Genomic DNA, 24,681 nt, shown 5'->3' on the forward strand with positions numbered 1-24,681 from the left:
GGACGGTTAGGTTTTGTTGAATTAATTGCTTTTCAGGTGCTTATAATTCCACCAAATTACTTAGGGTTTATAAGGAGCCCAAGGACAGCACTCTAACATTCACTCCTGAGGAAGCTGGGTGTCAACACCAGCGAAACGCGTCGAGTTAGAGACTGCTGGTCACATCCTCAAAATTACCCTCAACATTGCTGGATCTTTTCATCATCATTACCCATACGGCATCAATTGGACAGCATTTTCCTGGACATTTCCATCTGCGGAGAAATTGGAGGTTTCCCTATCTGCTTGAAACGCTTGCATTGGTATGCTTAAAAGGGACATTCTTTACTCCATTGCTTTCATCAACTCTCCAATAAGTTTATGGACATAATTCCAGAGGAAGTCCTAGCCGGGGTATGAATTAACATGTGTTGAGGAAATATGTGGATGTGCCATTCTATATGATCATTTAAACTCCTAATTATGCTATATAGGCATCTGTGATTTTATGATATTATTTTTATTAAATTTATTACATACCTTTTTCAACATAACCTACAGTCCTGAATTTGTTTTAAATTAGATTATTACTTTTAATTTTTACAACTTAGCGCTGGTGACTACTATTTAAATTCCTTATCCTATCCAGTCTGAAATAGAGTAAGTCATGTTTAAATTTTGATTTTCAACTAGATATCCCATTTTTATAGGGAGTGGATTGGATAGTGCTTTTGAATCCATCTGGTTTGCCATTTTATCTTTGAAGTCTAATAGGATTTATTAGAAGGTGAGCCTGCCTCTTGAAATATTCTATTGGATATATATGAGTTAATTAAATCACACAAGTGTATACATGATCTATCTAGTTTGTTACAAGTGTTATATGTAGTTGCTACACCCCCATATTTAATTTGTTGCGATACTGGGGGTAGCTTATTTTTCAAAGGTTAAAAAACTTCTAATTCTGATAAGGTATGCCATAATTTCATTGGAAGCATACGGATGTACTATTGATTCACTTCGGTCACACCCGTAGATTGAAGGTCAATTAGTACATATAAAGTGAGCTTATGTTGTCTAAATCACTGTAATTAGGTGGATTAACATCCTCATAAGAAAGAATATACACATTTCTAATTGAAAGCTTTTGTGTACCCAGCAAGGAAGCCTTATACTTTGGTTATATATGAATTATTACAGTAGATTATTATATTCTATAGGAACAGTCTATGAATTTCTGCAATATAGACACATCTCTGTATAATTGAAGGGCTAATAACTATATTATTCCATTATGTGAGATTATATCGAAACATCTGTTTTATTGGACCTTTATTAGCTGTTGATGAAATAAATTTTTGAGACCATATTGAACTTCAATTAGCTGTTGATTAAACTAATTTATCCATAGATTATATCTTCTACGAATACCACAATGTTAGTTTGCGTAATGGGTCTATTGTCATACCTGTCAAGAATTATCCTCAGCAGAACTATACTATTTATTTCATATTTATAACACTTTTTACATTTATCATAAGGATTGTTATACCTAATGGGTGTGTAATTCTACCCTATAGGAATACATTCTCAGCAATTCCACGCTTTGTTTGTATTGACATATTTTGGGGAAGCCATTTTTGGGTATGCATAACCGTTTTAATTAACCAACTGAGCATTTTTAATGTGATCATTCCCATTTAAACCAGATGTTATTTTTACAGTCATCATACAACTTATTTATCCGTGTACACCAAATGAACTGTCTGGTTACATGATGAAAAGAATAAGTAAATCATTATACTAATACATCAGTTTCTAATTTGACATCTGAAGTTAATTCGGGCAATATGGTTCCGATTCTTATTTTCTTCTTCTCCAATTTTCTCTTGTTCTCTCCTCCTCCAATGTTCTTCTTTGTTTTATGTATATTTTATATGATTATATATTCATTGTCTTTATTTGAGCATTCAAATTAATATCAAATACTAAAGGGATATTGTATTTTGTAAATACTGTTATTTGATACATATGTGGACTAAAAAAGTGTATTTGTCAATGTTATTTTAAAAGGGATATTATTTGATGTATATTTTTTGTGAACCACCTAGATGTGAACCCCTGATGAAGTCCTAACGGACGAAACGCGTTGGTTTTCTACGAATTTGGGTTTCTACGAATTTGTGAATAGATCACACATGCAATTTTGTGTTGAAGAATAAATACTTCACCTAATGACTGAGAACATCATATAATAGATTATTACAAATTAATGTATTACTCAATCAACACGTGTGATCCATCTATCCATGTTATGGAGGCTTGCATGATAATACTGTAATATGTTGTTTGAATAAACAATATTTTTATCATATGTACTAGACATCTGTGGTGGTTAAGGTCCCAAGAGAATCCTTTTCTTTTTCCTATTCTATGTTCAGTATATATATATATATATTTAGATAGATAGATAGATAGATTGATCAATCTATGTATCGCACACACACACATTCACTCACACACACTGAGTTTAGAGGAGACTGGCTGCCACTGTGAGGATGGAGGGAGTTGCTGCCCCTGAACATTCTGTATGCAGACTGCAGAGAGCTCTGCTGTGATTGCGGAAAAAAAATCGGTCCTTTGGGGGGTTCTGGGTTTTCAGAAACCACCCTGCTTGCACCACTAAAAGGTCAGAGAGGGCGCGTCTATGGAACTGCAGGCTATGCAGAGTTAAACAAAGCATAAATAAGCCTATTTCCTGGTGTGTAATTTGTAATAGATGAGCTAGTGCAAGTGCGCACTGAGGTTGAGGAAAAGTATCAAACCAAACATACGAATTAGGTAGCTGGTGCACCACAAAGATAAGTACGACTCAGCATATGGACGATTATATGCATTCAGTTCCATGGTGGTCATTCCGAGTTGTTCACCCGCTGCCGTTTTTAGCAGAATTGCGATCAGGCTAAAAACCGTCAGTTCTGCGCATGCGTATGGGCCGCAGGACGCACGCGCTAAGTACTTTCACACAAAACTATGCAATTTTACACAGGGCCGAGCGACGCTTTTCAGTCGCTCTGCTGATCGGTGAGTGATTGACAGGAAGTGGGTGTTTCTGGGTGGTAACTGAGTGTCTTCCGGGAGTGTGCTAAAAAACGCAGGCGTGCCAGACGAAAACGCAGGAGTTGCTGGGGAAACGGGGGAGTGGCTGGCACGCAGGGCGTGTTTGTGACGTCAAACCAGGAACCAAACAGTCTGCAGTGAATGCAATCTAGGAGTAGGTCTGGAGCTACTCAGAAACTGCAGGAAAATATTTAACAGCAGAACTGCTAAACTTTCGTTAGCAATTCTGCTAAACTCAGATACACTTCCAGAGGGCGGCGGCCTAGCGTTTGCAATGCTGCTAAAAGCAGCTAGTGAGCGAACAACTCGGAATGAGGGCCTATGCACGCTATTGAGGGCGCCATTATGATTGACATGCATTCAACTCAGCAACAGACATGCATTCAACTCAATATGTACAGCGCATAAAGGGGGTGATTCAAATCTGATCGCTGCCGAGCGATCAGCAATACACTGCGCATGCATATGCACCGCAATGCATGCGCGTGTCGGCAAACAACAGGCATCGTCGGTCAGCGACAGGCTGGTGCGAAAAATGCAGTCGCACAGCCATTCGGATTAGAGATGAGCGGGTTCGGTTCCTCGGAATCCGAACCCCCCCGAACTTCAGCCTTTTTACACAGGTCCGAGGCAGACTCGGATCTTCCCGCCTTGCTCGGCTAACCCGAGCGCGCCCGAACGTCATCATCCCGCTGTCGGATTCTCGCGAGGCTCGTATTCTATCGCGAGACTCGGATTCTATATAAGGAGCCGCGCGTCGCCGCCATTTTCACACGTGCACTGAGATTGATAGGGAGAGGACGTGGCTGGCGTCCTCTCCGTTAGAATAGATAGAGACACTTGAGTTGATTACTTTGTAATTTTGGGGAGCATTAGGAGTACTCAGAGTGCAGAGTTTTGCTGATAGTTAGTTACTAGTGACTGACCACCACCAGTTTTATTTATTATTTAATATAATCCGTTCTCTGCCTGAAAAAAAACGATACACAGTCACATACCATATCTGTGCTCAGCCTCAGTGTGCTGCATGATTGATAATATCATCTATGTATATCTGACTGTGCTGAGTGCTCACTGCTCACACAGCTGAATTGTGGGGGAGACTGGGGTGCAGTTATAGCAGGAGTACAGTGCACACTTTTGCTGCCAGTGTGACTGACCAGTGACCACCAGTATATTGTCTGCCTGAAAAAGTTAAACACTCCTGTGGTGTTTTTTTTTTTTTATTCTATAAACGCATTCTGCTGACAGTGTCCAGCAGGTCCGTCATTCATTATATTATATAAACATTTACCTGCAGTAGTGTTATATTTTTTTTTTCATCTCTATCATCTTTATCATCTCTATATTAGCAGACGCAGTACGGTAGTCCACGGCTGTGGCTACCTCTGTGTCGTCAGTGCTCGTCCATAATTGTATACCTACCTGTGGTGGGGTTTTTTTTTCTATCTTCTTCATACTAGTAGTTTAGGAGTCTGCTGACAGTGTCCAGCAGGTCCGTCATTATATTATATATACCTGCAGTAGTGATATATATATATTTTTTATATCATTATCATCTCTATACTAGCAGACGCAGTACGGTAGTCCACGGCTGTAGCTACCTCTGTGTCGTCAGTGCTCGTCCATAATTGTATACCTACCTGTGGTGGGGTTTTTTTTTCTATCTTCTTCATACTAGTAGTTTAGGAGTCTGCTGACAGTGTCCAGCAGGTCCGTCATTATATTATATATACCTGCAGTAGTGATACAGGTTGAGTATCCCATATCCAAATATCCGATATACGGAATATTCCGAAATACAGACTTTTTTGAGTGAGAGTGAGATAGTGAAACTTTTGTTTTTTGATGGCTCAATGTACACAAACTTTGTTTAATACACACAGTAATTAAAAATATTGTATTAAATGACCTTCAGGCTGTGTGTATAAGGTGTATTTGAAACATAAATAAATTGTGTGAATGTAGATACACTTTGTTTAATGCACAAAGTTATAAAAAATATTGGCTAAAATTACCTTCAGGCTGTGTGTATAAGGTGTATACGAAACATAAATGCATTCTGTGCTTAGACTTAGGTCCCATCGCCATGATATATCATTATGGTATGCAATTATTCCAAAATACGGAAAAATCCGATATCCAAAATACCTCTGGTCCCGAGCATTTTGGATAAGGGATACTCAACCTGTATATATATATATTTTTTATATCATTATCATCTCTATACTAGCAGACGCAGTACGGTAGTCCACGGCTGTAGCTACCTCTGTGTCGTCAGTGCTCGTCCATAATTGTATACCTACCTGTGGTGGGGGTTTTTTTTCTATCTTCTTCATACTAGTAGTTTAGGAGTCTGCTGACAGTGTCCAGCAGGTCCGTCATTATATTATATATACCTGCAGTAGTGATATATATATATTTTTTATATCATTATCATCTCTATACTAGCGGACGCAGTACGGTAGTCCACGGCTGTAGCTACCTCTGTGTCGTCAGTGCTCGTCCATAATTGTATACCTACCTGTGGTGGGGTTTTTTTTTCTATCTTCTTCATACTAGTAGTTTAGGAGTCTGCTGACAGTGTCCAGCAGGTCCGTCATTATATTATATATACCTGCAGTAGTGATATATATATTTTTTTTATATCATTATCATCTCTATACTAGCAGACGCAGTACGGTAGTCCACGGCTGTGGCTACCTCTGTGTCGTCAGTGCTCGTCCATAATTGTATACCTACCTGTGGTGGGGTTTTTTTTTCTATCTTCTTCATACTAGTAGTTTAGGAGTCTGCTGACAGTGTCCAGCAGGTCCGTCATTATATTATATATACCTGCAGTAGTGATATATATATATATTTTTTATATCATTATCATCTCTATACTAGCAGACGCAGTACGGTAGTCCACGGCTGTAGCTACCTCTGTGTCGTCAGTGCTCATCCATAATTGTATACCTACCTGTGGTGGGTTGTTTTTTTTTTTCTATCTTCTTCATACTAGTAGTTTAGGAGTCTGCTGACAGTGTCCAGCAGGTCCGTCATTATATTATATATACCTGCTGTAGTGATATATATATATTTTTTATATCATTATCATCTCTATACTAGCAGATGCAGTAGGGTAGTCCACGGCTGTAGCTACCTCTGTGTCGTCAGTGCTCGTCCATAATTGTATACCTACCTGTGGTGGGGTTTTTTTTTTCTATCTTCTTCATACTAGTAGTTTAGGAGTCTGCTGACAGTGTCCAGCAGGTCCGTCATTCTATTATATATACCTGCAGTAGTGATATATATATATTTTTTATATCATTATCATCTCTATACTAGCAGACGCAGTACGGTAGTCCACGGCTGTAGCTACCTCTGTGTCGTCAGTCACTCGTCATCCATAAGTATACTAGTATCCATCCATCTCCATTGTTTACCTGAGGTGCCTTTTAGTTGTGCCTATTAAAATATGGAGAACAAAAATGTTGAGGTTCCAAAAATAGGGAAAGATCAAGATCCACTTCCACCTCGTGCTGAAGCTGCTGCCACTAGTCATGGCCGAGACGATGAAAATTCCATCAACGTCGTCTGTCAAGGCCGATGCCCAATGTCATAGTACAGAGCATGTAAAATCCAAAACACAAAATATCAGTAAAAAAAGGACTCAAAAATCTAAAATAAAATCGTCGGAGGAGAAGCGTAAACTTGCCAATATGCCATTTACCACACGGAGTGGCAAGGAACGGCTGAGGCCCTGGCCTATGTTCATGGCTAGTGGTTCAGCTTCACATGAGGATGGAAGCACTCAGCCTCTCGCTAGAAAAATGAAAAGACTTAAGCTGGCAAAAGCACAGCAAAGAACTGTGCGTTCTTCGAAATCACAAATCCACAAGGAGAGTCCAATTGTGTCGGTTGCGATGCCTGACCTTCCCAACACTGGACGTGTAGAGCATGCGCCTTCCACCATTTGCACGCCCCCTGCAAGTGCTGGAAGGAGCACCCGCAGTCCAGTTCCTGATAGTCAGATTGAAGATGTCAGTGTTGAAGTACACCAGGATGAGGAGGATATGGGTGTTGCTGGCGCTGGGGAGGAAATTGACAAGGAGGATTCTGATGGTGAGGTGGTTTGTTTAAGTCAGGCACCCGGGGAGACACCTGTTGTCCGTGGGAGGAATATGGCCATTGACATGCCTGGTGAAAATACCAAAAAAATCAGCTCTTCGGTGTGGAAGTATTTCAACAGAAATGCGGACAACAGGTGTCAAGCCGTGTGTTGCCTTTGTCAAGCTGTAATAAGTAGGGGTAAGGACGTTAACCACCTCGGAACATCCTCCCTTATACGTCACCTGCAGCGCATTCATCATAAGTCAGTGACAAGTTCAAAAACTTTGGGCGACAGCGGAAGCAGTCCACTGACCAGTAAATCCCTACCTCTTGTAACCAAGCTCACGCAAACCACCCCACCAACTCCCTCAGTGTCAATTTCCTCCTTCCCCAGGAATGCCAATACTCCTGCAGGCCATGTCACTGGCAATTCTGACGAGTCCTCTCCTGCCTGGGATTCCTCCGATGCATCCTTGAGTGTAACGCCTACTGCTGCTGGCGCTGCTGTTGTTGCTGCTGGGAGTCGATGGTCATCCCAGAGGGGAAGTCGTAAGACCACTTTTACTACTTCCACCAAGCAATTGACTGTCCAACAGTCCTTTGCGAGGAAGATGAAATATCACAGCAGTCATCCTGCTGCAAAGCGGATAACTGAGGCCTTGGCATCCTGGGCGGTGAGAAACGTGGTTCCGGTATCCATCATTACTGCAGAGCCAACTATAGACTTGATTGAGGTACTGTGTCCCCGGTACCAAATACCATCTAGCTCCATTTCTCTAGGCAGGCGATACCGAAAATGTACACAGACCTCAGAAAAAGACTCACCAGTGTCCTAAAAAATGCAGTTGTACCCAATGTCCACTTAACCACGGACATGTGGACAAGTGGAGCAGGGCAGACTCAGGACTATATGACTGTGACAGCCCACTGGGTAGATGTATTGACTCCCGCCACAAGAACAGCAGCGGCGGCACCAGTAGCAGCATCTCGCAAACGCCAACTCTTTCCTAGGCAGGCTACGCTTTGTATCACCGCTTTCCAGAATACGCACACAGCTAAAAACCTCTTACGGCAACTGAGGAAGATCATCGCAGAATGGCTTTCCCCAATTGGACTCTCCTGTGGATTTGTGGCATCGGACAACGCCAGCAATATTGTGTGTGCATTAAATATGGGCAAATTCCAGCACGTCCCATGTTTTGCACATACCTTGAATTTGGTGGTGCAGAATTATTTAAAAAACGAGAGGGGCGTGTAAGAGATGCTGTCGGTGGCCAGAAGAATTGCGGGACACTTTCGGCGTACAGGCACCACATACAGAAGACTGGAGCAACACCAAAAACGCCTGAACCTGCCCTGCCATCATCTGAAGCAAGAAGTGGTAACGAGGTGGAATTCAACCCTCTATATGCTTCAGAGGTTGGAGGAGCAGCAAAAGGCCATTCAAGCCTATACAACTGACCACGATATAGGAGGTGGAATGCACCTGTCTCAAGCGCAGTGGAGAATGATTTCAACGTTGTGCAAGGTTCTGCAACCTTTTGAACTTGCCACACGTGAAGTCAGTTCAGACACTGCCAGCCTGAGTCAGGTCATTCCCCTCATCAGGCTTTTGCAGAAGAAGCTGGAGACATTGAAGGAGGAGCTAACACTGAGCGATTCCGCTAGGCATGTGGGACTTGTGGATGGAGCCCTTAATTCGCTTAACAAGGATTCACGGGTGGTCAATCTGTTGAAATCAGAGCACTACATTTTGGCCACCGTGCTCGATCCTAGATTTAAAACCTACGTTGTATCTCTCTTTCCGGCAGACACAAGTCTGCAGGGGTTCAAAGAACTGCTGGTGAGAAAATTGTCAAGTCAAGCGGAACGCGACCTGTCAACATCTCCTCCTTCACATTCTCCCGCAAATGGGGGTGCGAGGAAAAGGCTACGAATTCCGGGCCCACCCGCTGGCGGTGATGCAGGGCAGTCTGGAGCGACTGCTGATGCTGACATCTGGTCCGGACTGAAGGACCTGACAACGATTACGGACATGTCGTCTACTGTCACTGCATATGATTCTCTCACCATTGAAAGAATGGTGGAGGATTATATGAGTGACCGCATCCAAGTAGGCACGTCACACAGTCCGTACGTATACTAGCAGGAAAAAGAGGCAATTTGGAGGCCCTTGAACAAACTGGCTTTATTCTACCTAAGTTGCCCTCCCACAAGTGTGTACTCCGAAAGAGTGTTTAGTGCCGCCGCTCACCTTGTCAGCAATCGGCGTACGAGGTTACTTCCAGAAAATGTGGAGAAGATGATGTTCATTAAAATGAATTATAATCAATTCCTCCATGGAAATATTCACCAGCAGCAATTGCCTCCACAAAGTACACAGGGAGCTGTGATGGTGGATTCCAGTGGGGACGAATTGATAATCTGTGAGGAGGGGGATGTACACGGTGATGAATCGGAGGATGATGATGAGGTGGACATCTTGCCTCTGTAGAGCCAGTTTGTGCAAGGAGAGATTAATTGCTTCTTTTTTGGTGGGGGTCCAAACCAACCCGTCATTTCAGTCACAGTCGTGTGGCAGACCCTGTCACTGAAATGATGGGTTGGTTAAAGTGTGCATGTCCTGTTTATACAACATAAGGGTGGGTGGGAGGGCCCAAGGACAATTCCATCTTGCACCTCTTTTTTCTTTCATTTTTCTTTGCGTCATGTGCTGTTTGGGGAGTGTTTTTTGGAAGGGCCATCCTGCGTGACACTGCAGTGCCACTCCTAGATGGGCCAGGTGTTTGTGTCGGCCACTAGGGTCGCTTATCTTAGTCACACAGCTACCTCATTGCGCCTCTTTTTTTTCTTCTTTGCGTCATGTGCTGTTTGGGGAGTATTTTTTGGAAGGGCCATCCTGCGTGACACTGCAGTGCCACTCCTAGATGGGCCAGGTGTTTGTGTCGGCCACTAGGGTCACTTATCTTAGTCACACAGCTACCTCATTGCGCCTCATTTTTTTCTTCTTTGCGTCATGTGCTGTTTGGGGAGTATTTTTTGGAAGGGCCATCCGGCCTGACACTGCAGTGCCACTCCTAGATGGGCCAGGTGTTTGTGTCGGCCACTAGGGTCGCTTAGCTTACTCACACAGCTACCTCATTGCGCCTCTTTTTTTCTTTGCGTCATGTGCTGTTTGGGGAGTGTTTTTTGGAAGGGCCATCCTGCGTGACACTGCAGTGCCACTCCTAGATGGGCCAGGTGTTTGTGTCGGCCACTAGGGTCGCTGAGCTTAGTCACACAGCTACCTCATTGCGCCTCTTTTTTTCTTTGCGTCATGTGCTGTTTGGGGAGTGTTTTTTGGAAGGGCCATCCTGCGTGACACTGCAGTGCCACTCCTAGATGGGCCAGGTGTTTGTGTTGGCCACTTGGGTCGCTGAGCTTAGTCATCCAGCGACCTCGGTGCAAATTTTAGGACTAAAAATAATATTGTGAGGTGTGAGGTGTTCAGAATAGACTGAAAATGAGTGGAAATTATGGTTATTGAGGTTAATAATACTTTGGGATCAAAATGACCCCCAAATTCTATGATTTAAGCTGTTTTTTAGGGTTTTTTGAAAAAAACACCCGAATCCAAAACACACCCGAATCCGACAAAAAAAATTCGGTGAGGTTTTGCCAAAACGCGTTCGAACCCAAAACACGGCCACGGAACCGAACCCAAAACCAAAACACAAAACCCGAAAAATTTCCGGTGCACATCTCTAATTCGGATGCTAATTGACAGGAAGAGGCCATTTGTGGGTGGTAACTGACTGTGTTCTGGGAGTGTCAGGGAAAACACAGGCATTCCCAAGCGTTTTCAGGGTGGGTATGTGACGTCAGCTCCAGACCTGATCAGCCTGTTCTCATCGCACTGTAGGAGTAAGTCCTGGGCTGCGCACAGACTGCACACGGTAGAAAAATCATTCAATGGTGAGTGAGGTGCGAACGGATTTGCAGCTATCCGCTGACTGAGGGATTTTTAGCAGCTTGGCATACACATACGATCGCACACATGCACGGTGAATATACACTCCCCTTGGACGGCAACTACTGTATCTGAACACAGCACAACAATTTACATCAAACTTTGATATATTTTGTTTTAGTCGTTTTGCCCACTTTAAATAATATACAGGCACAATAAACATAAGATAATGCAGGTATAATAACAGTTTTATTGTTTTTGTTTTTGTGGCATTTAATCTCTCATAAAATTTTTGTTCCAGGCTTGCAAATTAATCAGAAGATTGTGACTGCTTACCCTCAAGTGATACTGGTTCGGGTCCCAACTCCAAAAGTGCAATCTGACAGCGATATAACTGTTTTGCGTCACCTTGAAAAACTGGGCTGCCGTCTAGTGAATTGCCCACAAGCCATTTTAAACTGCATTAATAAGTTTTGGACATTTCAGGAATTAGCTGGATATGGAATTCCTTTACCTGATACTTTTTCATATGGTAGGTTTCAAGAAATGTTCTGAATTGTGTAACATACATCTCACAATGGGGGTCATTCCGCTCGCTAGCAGTTTTTAGCAGCCATGCAAACGCTAAGCCGCCGCCCTCTGGGAGTGTATCTTAGCTTCGCAGAAGTGCGAACGAATGCATCGCAGAACGGCTACAAAAAAATATTGTGCAGTTTCTGAGTAGCTTCAGACCTACTCAGCGCTTGCGATCACTTCAGACCATTCAGTTCCAGAAACGCCCACTTCATGTCAATCACTCTGCGGCGGCCACTGCAACTGAAAAACTTTGCTAGACCTTGTGTGAAAATACATCGGTCGTTGTGAAAGTACGTCGCGCGTGCGCACTGCGTCGCATACGCATGCGCAGAAGTGCCTTTTTTTTACTTAATCGCAGCGCAGCAAACATTTTCAGATAGCAATCAACTCTGAATGACCCCCAATATGTCCAGATTCTGCACTCCAGTTGTCATTTTTAAGTAAAAATGTGTCCTACATATTAAAAACATATGCAAACAAATGTAACTAAACTTTTGCTTATGATTACTGGTTTCTAGCTGAATAGTTTCTTCTGTATTCACTTTTCATATGTCTGCATGTAGTTATACATATTCCATGCAGCTAAAAAAAAAATTATGAATGAAAGGCAATGGATGACCCCACTACTTTGTGCTAATGAAGAATAAAAACATAGAATTTGACGGCATATATTTTATTATTTATTATCCTTTATTTATATGTCGCCACAAGGGTTCCTCAGCGCCCAATTACAGAGTACGTATGCACATAATCAAAACAGGAAAACAGTGACTTACAGTTGAAGACAATATAGGACGAGTACAGGGTAACTAAGCATAACTACACCAGTAAATGACATAGAGATAAGTTCCAGGCTGGCCAAAAAACTGCAGGAATTTGGCAGTTAAAGTAAGAAAAGGATAAGCACATGAGGGAAGAGGGCCCTACTCGTGAGAGCTTACATTCTAAAGAGGAGGGGCAGACAGACAGGGGTGACACAGATGGGGTAGACCGAGCATGGGACAGAGGGTTAGGAAGAGATTTGGCTGGGTTTGGTGAAGAAGTGGGTTTTGAGAGCCTGTTTGAAGTTTTGTAGAGAGGTGGAGAGTCTGAGGGGGGAGGTAGGGAATTCCAGAGAAAGGGAGCAGCATGTGAAAATTCTTGGCGATAAGAGTGGGAGGAAGTAATCAGAAGACAGGAGAGTCAGCGTGCATTAGTAGAGCGAAGAGGACGGGTGGGAGAGTAAAGGGAGATAAGGTCAGAGATGTAAATGGTAGAGATGAGCGGGTTCGGTTTCTCTGAATCCGAACCCGCACGAACTTCATGTTTTTTTTCACGGGTCCGAGCGACTCGGATCTTCCCGCCTTGCTCGGTTAACCCGAGCGCGCCCGAACGTCATCATGACGCTGTCGGATTCTCGCGAGGCTCGGATTCTATATAAGGAGCCGCGCGTCGCCGCCATTTTCACACGTGCATTGAGATTGATAGGGAGAGGACGTGGCTGGCGTCCTCTCCGTTATAGTAGAAAAGAGTAAAGACTGAGTGACTTAGTTATAATTGTGGGGAGGATTGGGGACGGGGAGCAGCTGTTAGGGAGTACAGTGATTTAGATTAGGAGAGAGAGAGAGAGAGAGATTGACCTGATTTACTGGAGCTTAGGAGTACTGTAGAAGAGAGTGCAGAGTTTACTAGTGACTGACCACAGTGACCACCAGACAGTGCAGTTTTATTTAATATATCCGTTCTCTGCCTGAAAAAAACGATACACACAGTGACTCAGTCACATACCATATCTGTGTGCACTGCTCAGCCCAGTGTGCTGCATCATCTATGTATATATTATATATCTGACTGTGCTAAGCTCACACAGCTTATAATTGTGGGGGAGACTGGGGAGCACTGCAGTGCCAGTTATAGGTTACAGCAGGAGCCAGGAGTACAAGACAGTCACATACCATATCTGTGTGCACTGCTCAGCCCAGTGTGCTGCATCATCTATGTATATATTATATATCTGACTGTGCTCAGCTCACACAGCTTATAATTGTGGGGGAGACTGGGGAGCACTGCAGTGCCAGTTATAGGTTATAGCAGGAGCCAGGAGTACATATTATATTAAAATTAAACAGTGCACACTTTTGCTGCAGGAGTGCCACTGCCAGTGTGACTGACCAGTGACCTGACCACACTGACCACCAGTATAGTTAGTAGTATACTATATTGTGATTGCCTGAAAAAGTTAAACACTCGTCGTGTGACTTCACTTGTGTGGTGTTTTTTTTTTTATTCTATAAAAAACTCATTCTGCTGACAGACAGTGTCCAGCAGGTCCGTCATTATATAATATATATACCTGTCCGGCTGCAGTAGTGATATATATATATTTTTTATATCATTATTTATCATCCAGTCGCAGCAGACACAGTACGGTAGTTCACGGCTGTAGCTACCTCTGTGTCGGCACTCGGCAGTCCGTCCATAATTGTATACCACCTAACCGTGGTTTTTTTTTCTTTCTTCTTTATACATACATACTACGACATCTCTTTATCAACCAGTCTATATTAGCAGCAGACACAATACAGTACGGTAGTTCACGGCTGTGGCTACCTCTGTGTCGGCACTCGGCAGTCCGTCCATAATTGTATACCACCTAACCGTGGTTTTTTTTTCTTTCTTCTTTATACATACATACTACGACATCTCTTTATCAACCAATCTATATTAGCAGCAGACACAGTACAGTACGGTAGTTCACGGCTGTGGCTACCTCTGTGTCGGCACTCGGCAGTCCGTCCATAATTGTATACCACCTAACCGTGGTTTTTTTTTCTTTCTTCTTTATACATACATACTACGACATCTCTTTATCAACCAGTCTATATTAGCAGCAGACACAGTACAGTACGGTAGTTCACGGCTGTGGCTACCTCTGTGTCGGCACTCGGCAGTCCGTCCATAATTGTATACCACCTAACCGTGGTTTTTTTTTCTTTCTTCTTTATACGTACATACTACGACATCTCTTTATCAACCAGTCTATATTAGCAGCAGACACAGTACAGTACGGTAGTTCACGGCTGTGGCTACCTCTGTGTCGGCACTCGGCAGTCCGTCCATAATTGTATACCACCTAACCGTGGTTTTTTTTTCTTTCTTCTTTATACATACATACTACGACATCTCTTTATCAACCAGTCTATATTAGCAGCAGACACAGTACAGTACGGTAGTTCACGGCTGTGGCTACCTCTGTGTCGGCACTCGGCAGTCCGTCCATAATTGTATACCACCTAACCGTGGTTTTTTTTTCTTTCTTCTTTATACATACATACTACGACATCTCTTTATCAACCAGTCTATATTAGCAGCAGACACAGTACAGTACGGTAGTTCACGGCTGTGGCTACCTCTGTGTCGGCACTCGGCAGTCCGTCCATAATTGTATACCACCTAACCATGTTTTTTTTTTCTTTCTTCTTTATACATACATACTACGACATCTCTTTATCAACCAGTCTATATTAGCAGCAGACACAGTACAGTACGGTAGTTCACGGCTGTGGCTACCTCTGTGTCGGCACTCGGCAGTCCGTCCATAATTGTATACTAGTATCCATCCATCTCCATTGTTTACCTGAGGTGCCTTTTAGTTGTGCCTATTAAAATATGGAGAACAAAAATGTTGAGGTTCCAAAATTAGGGAAAGATCAAGATCCACTTCCACCTCGTGCTGAAGCTGCTGCCACTAGTCATGGCCGAGACGATGAAATGCCAGCAACGTCGTCTGCCAAGGCCGATGCCCAATGTCATAGTACAGAGCATGTCAAATCCAAAACACCAAATATCAGTAAAAAAAGGACTCCAAAACCTAAAATAAAATTGTCGGAGGAGAAGCGTAAACTTGCCAATATGCCATTTACCACATGGAGTGGCAAGGAACGGCTGAGGCCCTGGCCTATGTTCATGGCTAGTGGTTCAGCTTCACATGAGGATGGAAGCACTCAGCCTCTCGCTAGAAAACTGAAAAGACTCAAGCTGGCAAAAGCACCGCAAAGAACTGTGCGTTCTTCGAAATCCCAAATCCACAAGGAGAGTCCAATTGTGTCGGTTGCGATGCCTGACCTTCCCAACACTGGACGTGAAGAGCATGCGCCTTCCACCATTTGCACGCCCCCTGCAAGTGCTGGAAGGAGCACCCGCAGTCCAGTTCCTGATAGTCAGATTGAAGATGTCAGTGTTGAAGTACACCAGGATGAGGAGGATATGGGTGTTGCTGGCGCTGGGGAGGAAATTGACCAGGAGGATTCTGATGGTGAGGTGGTTTGTTTAAGTCAGGCACCCGGGGAGACACCTGTTGTCTGTGGGAGGAATATGGCCGTTGACATGCCTGGTGAAAATACCAAAAAAATCAGCTCTTCGGTGTGGAACTATTTCAACAGAAATGCGGACAACAGGTGTCAAGCCGTGTGTTCCCTTTGTCAAGCTGTAATAAGTAGGGGTAAGGACGTTAACCACCTCGGAACATCCTCCCTTATACGTCACCTGCAGCGCATTCATAATAAGTCAGTGACAAGTTCAAAAACTTTGGGTGACAGCGGAAGCAGTCCACTGACCAGTAAATCCCTTCCTCTTGTAACCAAGCTCACGCAAACCACCCCACCAACTCCCTCAGATTAAATTTCCTCCTTCCCCAGGAATGCCAATAGTCCTGCAGGCCATGTCACTGGCAATTCTGACGAGTCCTCTCCTGCCTGGGATTCCTCCGATGCATCCTTGCGTGTAACGCCTACTGCTGCTGGCGCTGCTGTTGTTGCTGCTGGGAGTCGATGGTCATCCCAGAGGGGAAGTCGTAAGCCCACTTGTACTACTTCCAGTAAGCAATTGACTGTTCAACAGTCCTTTGCGAGGAAGATGAAATATCACAGCAGTCATCCTGCTGCAAAGCGGATAACTGAGGCCTTGACAACTATGTTGGTGTTAGACGTGCGTCCGGTATCCGCCGTTAGTTCACAGGGAACTAGACAATTTATTGAGGCAGTGTGCCCCCGTTACCAAATACCATCTAGGTTCCACTTCTCTAGGCAGGCGATACCGAAAATGTACACGGACCTCAGAAAAAGACTCACCAGTGTCCTAAAAAATGCAGCTGGACCCAATGTCCACTTAACCACGGACATGTGGACAAGTGGAGCAGGGCAGGGTCAGGACTATATGACTGTGACAGCCCACTGGGTAGATGTATGGACTCCCGCCGCAAGAACAGCAGCGGCGGCACCAGTAGCAGCATCTCGCAAACGCCAACTCTTTCCTAGGCAGGCTACGCTTTGTATCACCGCTTTCCAGAATACGCACACAGCTGAAAACCTCTTACGGCAACTGAGGAAGATCATCGCGGAATGGCTTACCCCAATTGGACTCTCCTGTGGATTTGTGGCATCGGACAACGCCAGCAATATTGTGTGTGCATTAAATATGGGCAAATTCCAGCACGTCCCATGTTTTGCACATACCTTGAATTTGGTGGTGCAGAATTATTTAAAAAACGACAGGGGCGTGCAAGAGATGCTGTCGGTGGCCAGAAGAATTGCGGGACACTTTCGGCGTACAGGCACCACGTACAGAAGACTGGAGCACCACCAAAAACTACTGAACCTGCCCTGCCATCATCTGAAGCAAGAAGTGGTAACGAGGTGGAATTCAACCCTCTATATGCTTCAGAGGTTGGAGGAGCAGCAAAAGGCCATTCAAGCCTATACAATTGAGCACGATATAGGAGGTGGAATGCACCTGTCTCAAGCGCAGTGGAGAATGATTTCAACGTTGTGCAAGGTTCTGATGCCCTTTGAACTTGCCACACGTGAAGTCAGTTCAGACACTGCCAGCCTGAGTCAGGTCATTCCCCTCATCAGGCTTTTGCAGAAGAAGCTGGAGACATTGAAGGAGGAGCTAACACGGAGCGATTCCGCTAGGCATGTGGGACTTGTGGATGGAGCCCTTAATTCGCTTAACAAGGATTCACGGGTGGTCAATCTGTTGAAATCAGAGCACTACATTTTGGCCACCGTGCTCGATCCTAGATTTAAAGCCTACCTTGGATCTCTCTTTCCGGCAGACACAAGTCTGCTGGGGTTGAAAGACCTGCTGGTGAGAAAATTGTCAAGTCAAGCGGAACGCGACCTGTCAACATCTCCTCCTTCACATTCTCCCGCAACTGGGGGTGCGAGGAAAAGGCTCAGAATTCCGAGCCCACCCGCTGGCGGTGATGCAGGGCAGTCTGGAGCGACTGCTGATGCTGACATCTGGTCCGGACTGAAGGACCTGACAACGATTACGGATACGGACATGTCGTCTACTGGCACTGCATATGATTCTCTCCCCATTGAAAGAATGGTGGAGGATTATATGAGTGACCGCATCCAAGTAGGCACGTCACACAGTCCGTACTTATACTGGCAGGAAAAAGAGGCAATTTGGAGGCCCTTGCACAAACTGGCTTTATTCTACCTAAGTTGCCCTCCCACAAGTGTGTACTCCGAAAGAGTGTTTAGTGCCGCCGCTCACCTTGTCAGCAATCGGCGTACGAGGTTACATCCAGAAAATGTGGAGAAGATGATGTTCATTAAAATGAATTATAATCAATTCCTCCGCGGAGACATTGACCAGCAGCAATTGCCTCCACAAAGTACACAGGGAGCTGAGATGGTGGATTCCAGTGGGGACGAATTGATAATCTGTGAGGAGGGGGATGTACACGGTGATATATCAGAGGATGATGATGAGGTGGACATCTTGCCTCTGTAGAGCCAGTTTGTGCAAGGAGAGATTAATTGCTTCTTTTTTGGTGGGGGTCCAAACCATCCCGTCATTTCAGTCACAGTCGTGTGGCAGACCCTGTCACTGAAATGATGGGTTGGTTAAAGTGTGCATGTCCTGTTTATACAACATAAGGGTGGGTGGGAGGGCCCAAGGACAATTCCATCTTGCACCTCTTTTTTCTTTTATTTTTCTTTGCGTCATGTGCTGTTTGGGGAGGGTTTTTTGGAAGGGACATCCTGCGTGACATTGCAGTGCCACTCCTAAATGGGCCCGGTGTTTGTGTCGGCCACTAGGGTCGCTAATCTTACTCACACAGCTACCTCATTGCGCCTCTTTTTTTCTTTGCGTCATGTGCTGATTGGGGAGGGTTTTTTGGAAGGGACATCCTGCGTGACACTGCAGTGCCACTCCTAAATGGGCCCGGTGTTTGTGTCGGCCACTAGGGTCGCTAATCTTACTCACACAGCTACCTCATTGCGCCTCTTTTTTTCTTTGCGTCATGTGCTGATTGGGGAGGGTTTTTTGGAAGGGACATCCTGCGTGACACTGCAGTGCCACTCCTAAATGGGCCCGGTGTTTGTGTCGGCCACTAGGGTCGCTAATCTTACTCACACAGCTACCTCATTGCGCCTCTTTTTTTCTTTGCGTCATGTGCTGATTGGGGAGGGTTTTTTGGAAGGGACATCCTGCGTGACACTGCAGTGCCACTCCTAAATGGGCCCGGTGTTTGTGTCGGCCACTAGGGTCGCTAATCTTACTCACACAGCTACCTCATTGCGCCTCTTTTTTTCTTTGCGTCATGTGCTGATTGGGGAGGGTTTTTTAGAAGGGACATCCTGCGTGACACTGCAGTGCCACTCCTAAATGGGCCCGGTGTTTGTGTCGGCCACTAGGGTCGCTAATCTTACTCACACAGCTACCTCATTGCGCCTCTTTTTTTCTTTGCGTCATGTGCTGATTGGGGAGGGTTTTTTGGAAGGGACATCCTGCGTGACACTGCAGTGCCACTCCTAAATGGGCCCGGTGTTTGTGTCGGCCACTAGGGTCGCTTATCTTACTCACACAGTCAGCTACCTCATTGCGCCTCTTTTTTTCTTTGCGTCATGTGCTGTTTGGGGAGGGTTTTTTGGAAGGGACATCCTGCGTGACACTGCAGTGCCACTCCTAAATGGGCCCGGTGTTTGTGTCGGCCACTAGGGTCGCTTATCTTACTCACACAGTCAGCTACCTCATTGCGCCTCTTTTTTTCTTTGCGTCATGTGCTGTTTGGGGAGGGTTTTTTGGAAGGGACATCCTGCGTGACACTGCAGTGCCACTCCTAAATGGGCCCGGTGTTTGTGTCGGCCACTAGGGTCGCTTATCTTACTCACACAGTCAGCTACCTCATTGCGCCTCTTTTTTTCTTTGCGTCATGTGCTGTTTGGGGAGGGTTTTTTGGAAGGGACATCCTGCGTGACACTGCAGTGCCACTCCTAAATGGGCCCGGTGTTTGTGTCGGCCACTAGGGTCGCTTATCTTACTCACACAGTCAGCTACCTCATTGCGCCTCTTTTTTTCTTTGCGTCATGTGCTGTTTGGGGAGGGTTTTTTGGAAGGGACATCCTGCGTGACACTGCAGTGCCACTCCTAGATGGGCCAGGTGTTTGTGTCGGCCACTAGGGTCGCTTAGCTTAGTCATCCAGCGACCTCGGTGCAAATTTTAGGACTAAAAATAATATTGTGAGGTGTGAGGTATTCAGAATAGACTGAAAATGAGTGGAAATTATGGTTTTTGAGGTTAATAATAATATGGGATCAAAATGACCCCCAAATTCTATGATTTAAGCTGTTTTTTAGGGTTTTTTGAAAAAAACACCCGAATCCAAAACACACCCGAATCCGACAAAAAAAATTCGGTGAGGTTTTGCCAAAACGCGGTTGAACCCAAAACACGGCCGCGGAACCGAACCCAAAACCAAAACACAAAACCCGAAAAATTTCAGGCGCTCATCTCTAGTAAATGGGAGAGGAGTGGGTGAGGGCTTTGTAAGTGAGTGTGAGAAGTTTGAATTGGATTCTTAATTGGATATAAGAACCACGTGGCCCATGTAGTCTGCCCTAAGCACATGTACACGCACACACTTATAGTACACACTTGAGTTAATTCATTAAAATAACTCAGTGAAGTGTATTGAGCAAAACTGGTCACAGCTTTGTTTTTGCAGTTAAATGATCGCAGGATGAGGAAGCAGTAGGCAAGGCTACTATAAATTCTCCTATTCCTAAAGCACTTGTTCTGCCTGCCATGAAGGCTTCTTCAGTTTTATGTAGGTGATTTAACCATAAATTCTTCAATTCTTACAGCTGAGAGGACTTGTTCAGCTTACACATAGCACCCTTTTGTTTATATGTGGCATCCGTCCATTTACAGCTGGAGCCAGGAATGCAGCCATCCTCCCAGCGTAATTCTGTTATTATACACCACTTCCCACCAGAAAAAAAATTGTTCTTAAGAGCACTTTGGGACTGAAGCCCCCATCCTTCCAAGCTTTTCCTGCACTACCTTACTGATGTACTTATGCCAATATGGTGCTGCAACTAGTGGCAGAAAACTTGAAGACAGTGATGTTTACATTCTTCTAGTTTTGTTGGTGCTGTGCAGACTCTGGTACTTTGCTGTGAAAGCCTTGTAATGATATTTGACCGTAATAGGGCCCTGGCAATGCAATGCCTCATGACACACAGCCGCTCTCCTCAAATTGTTGCCGCCATACCTTCCAACATTGGGGAACGGGTACCCTGAACCCTGGCTTTTGTGTGCAGAAAATGGGCATAACCGCAGGTCATGAGGCAGTAACTTTGCATCACAGGAGTGTACTCATGTGCCCCACAAGCTGCTCGGCCTCTACAAACTCTCGGCACAATTTGGATGCTGCATGCGGCATCTATTCACCCGCTGCTCTAATATTGCCAGCAAAAAAGGGTGTTATCACTGTAAATAGACTGATACGGTGGCTTGAAGATGCAATTCACTTCTTGTCTCGGCCCTCCTTACAGCAGATAAACAGTCTGGAAAGCTGCCTGCTTTCTCAGGAGGTCTCACAGATGGTGTAATGGTTAACATTTCTGCCTCACAGCACTGTGGTCATGGGTTTGATTCTCACCATAGCTCTCACTGTGCAGAGTTTGTATATTCTCATCATGCTTGCGTGAGATTTCTCCGGGTACTCTGGTTTCCACCCAAAATCTAAAAATATACTGGTAAGTTAATAAGCTCCCCCTCAAAAATAAAATAACCCCAGTGTGTGTGTACATGGGAAGACTATGTGGGCAAAGCGGTACTTCTTTGCCATCACATTCTGGCCCAGATTTATCAAACCTTGGGGAGTGATAATTCCATGGTGATTAAGCACCAACCAATCAGCTCCTAACTGTTAATTTTCAAACACAGCCTGTAACATGGCAGTTAAGAGCTGATTGGCTGGTGCTTTATCACAGTGCAATTTATCACTCTTAAAGGCTTGATAAATCTAGGCCTCTATGTTTCTGTGTCTCCTCTAATTTCAAAGGTTCTGGGATACTAGTCAACTACAGTATAATTAAAATGGTCATTAGTGGGTTGACTCTGAATTTATTGGCTAGCACCTAGTTGCTGCAGAGCTTGTTTTCTATTGCAAAATTAGTTTCAAATAGGTTTATGCTTTCAGTTAGATGCCTTTTGCACTTTTACAGCAACCAGGTACATTTTGAACAGGAACCTATCAATGAAATAAAAAAATAAACATATAAATGTGACATGAAATAAAACAACCCCCTCATGATTTATTTTAAGAACCATTAAGACACTGGTGGTCATTCTGAGTTGTTCGCTAGCTGTTTTCGTTCGCAGCGCAGCGATTAGCTTAAAAAGCAGCACTTCTGCGCATGCATATGCGGCACAATGCGCACGTGCGACTTACTTTCACAACAGCCGAAGTACTTTCACACAAAGTCTAGCGACGCTTTTCAGTTGCACTGCTGGCCGCAGAGTGATTGACAGGAAGTGGGTGTTTCTGGGAGGTAACTGACCATTTTCGGGGGGGGGGGGGAACGCAGGCATGTCTGTGGAAACGCAGGCGTGGCTGGCCGAATGCAGGGCGTGTTCGTGATGTCAAAACAGGAACTAAATAGACTGAACTTAAGTGATCGCAAGCTAGGAGTAGGTCTGGAGCTGCTCAGAAACTGCACAATCTTTTTTTGCAGCAGCGCTGCGATCCTTTCGTTCGCACTTCTGCTAAGCTAAGATACACTCCCAGAGGGCGGCGGCTTAGCGTTTGCACGGCTGCTAAAAGCAGCTAGCGAGCGAACATCTCGGAATGAGGGCCACAAACTGTAAATGTTCAAAAATAAAGTATGAAGGTAAAAAAACAACATTGTTTGGTGTTACCCTGACTTTTCATTGCAGCTTTCACCACACCATTACAGACATCTAAAGCTCTACTCACAACTTTAGGACCTGATATAAGAAGAAAAGCTGAGACTGCAGTCATTTGAGTTGATGTGACATTAACAGCCTTGTCCTTGTCTATGAATGCCTAGATCACTGTGTGTATTTGTGCAGACCAAGCCTCTCAGTCATGTATTGCATTTTCAATGCAATACATTTCACAACTTATAAGCATAAATATTAATGCTATAATAATTACACAAGGGACAGCTCTTCCGATAAGAGCTGTCTCTTGTAACCAGAGGCCTCCAGTGACATGGGAGTCTTACTGCCCATGCGTGGCCACCGGTCTGCTCATGTGTTCCATCTCAAGGAAACTCTGAGGAAAGAAGGCAATGCCATCTATAGATGGTGTTGTCTATCAGGAACAAGCTCTGGAAAATTTCACATCACCAGAGACGGACTGGGGACAGAATTCGGCCCTGGCATTCTCGTGTGCATGCACGCTCAGCACGGGAAGGTGGAGGAGAGGGGCACGCAAGCGCAGCACAGGGGGCATATCGTGGAGAGACAGTGCAGGTGGCATTTCAAATTTGGAGCCAGCTGCGAGCCATTCAGAGCATGCAGACCAGCAGCCAGTCAGGAACTGCTGCTCCTTATTGGCTGCCAGTCCCCGAGCTCCGATTGACTCGTGGCTGGTGCCAAATTCAAAATGCTGCTGCCACTGCCTACAGTGCGTGCCAATCCACATCACTGCCATACTGGCCACCTTGTGGTCTGGGCCTGGGACTCCAATCCCGACAGTTCCCCCCTGATGGCATCCCTGTCCGTATCTGGCATTAAAGAGGTTAAACAACACAGAGGTAGTAATAATACTTAATGTGCTCCTCATGAGGTATATAGATAGGCACATAGGCTGTAAACAAATAATTTTTGACTACCAAATTCTAGACAAACAATTATTATGTGTATCCCCTTATTGATATTTTTAAGTTGGTATTTGTATTTCTCATTTTTATTATTATAAAAAAATATTAGTTGCAAATTAATTGAAATACATTATTGTGGTGATATAAAGGGGTTATGACATTGTAAGCCACAAGTGATCAATGCCTCGTGTAGGGGCTGGCTGGGCAGGGGGACAGGATGCCATCTGCAGACCCCCTCCCCCCCCTCTCCCCGGCCCAGTGCAATTTAAGTGTTCCAGGGCCACCTGACTGCAGATTCCCTGTGAAAAGCTGGGCCACGTGCTTGAGTCTGCCCCCCAGGCTGAAAGTTGCCAACCAGCCCCTGGCCATGTGAAACACAAAGGGGGGAGTAAGTATCTTCTATCTGTGTCACCTGGCATGTTGTTGATGTATTTTTAATCTATATTTGTACTAAAGTAGTTTTACTTAAATAAATTCCTGTACTCATCTTCACTTTTTCTCAAACATACACTGGCATCCGATACACATGGGAGCAAATATCCTAAATAATAAAAAAAATGACAAGGACATGTAGTACACAGGTATGTAAATATATCTCTTCTGTTTTCCAAAGACGGGATGATATTGGTTAAGAATAATTAATAAAATATTTTATTATTTTTGAACAGACTTTTGAAATCTTGGTGTTGTTTTCACGTGTTCAATTCCTCCGTATAAGATTTAACTTCTTACTCACAACCTTACGATGACCTTATACAATGCAAAGATATTAGTAACTCTATAATGAATATTTTAATAACCTGTTGGTTAATATATTCTTCACCTTAAAT

General features: G+C 44.4%; 1 protein-coding gene across 1 annotated transcript in view; it reads left to right on the forward strand.

Moving 5' to 3' along the window:
- RIMKLA (ribosomal modification protein rimK like family member A) overlaps positions 1-24,681 on the forward strand; it is a 477,074-nt gene that overhangs the window by 339,098 nt on the left and 113,295 nt on the right. Inside the window, exon 2 of the mRNA XM_063942942.1 lies at positions 11,445-11,675. Coding sequence (XP_063799012.1) covers positions 11,445-11,675 — 231 coding nt within the window. The remainder of the gene's footprint in view (positions 1-11,444; positions 11,676-24,681) is intronic.

This window comes from Pseudophryne corroboree, chromosome 10 (genome assembly GCF_028390025.1).
Source record: "Pseudophryne corroboree isolate aPseCor3 chromosome 10, aPseCor3.hap2, whole genome shotgun sequence".
NCBI classification, from domain to species: Eukaryota; Metazoa; Chordata; class Amphibia; order Anura; family Myobatrachidae; genus Pseudophryne; species Pseudophryne corroboree.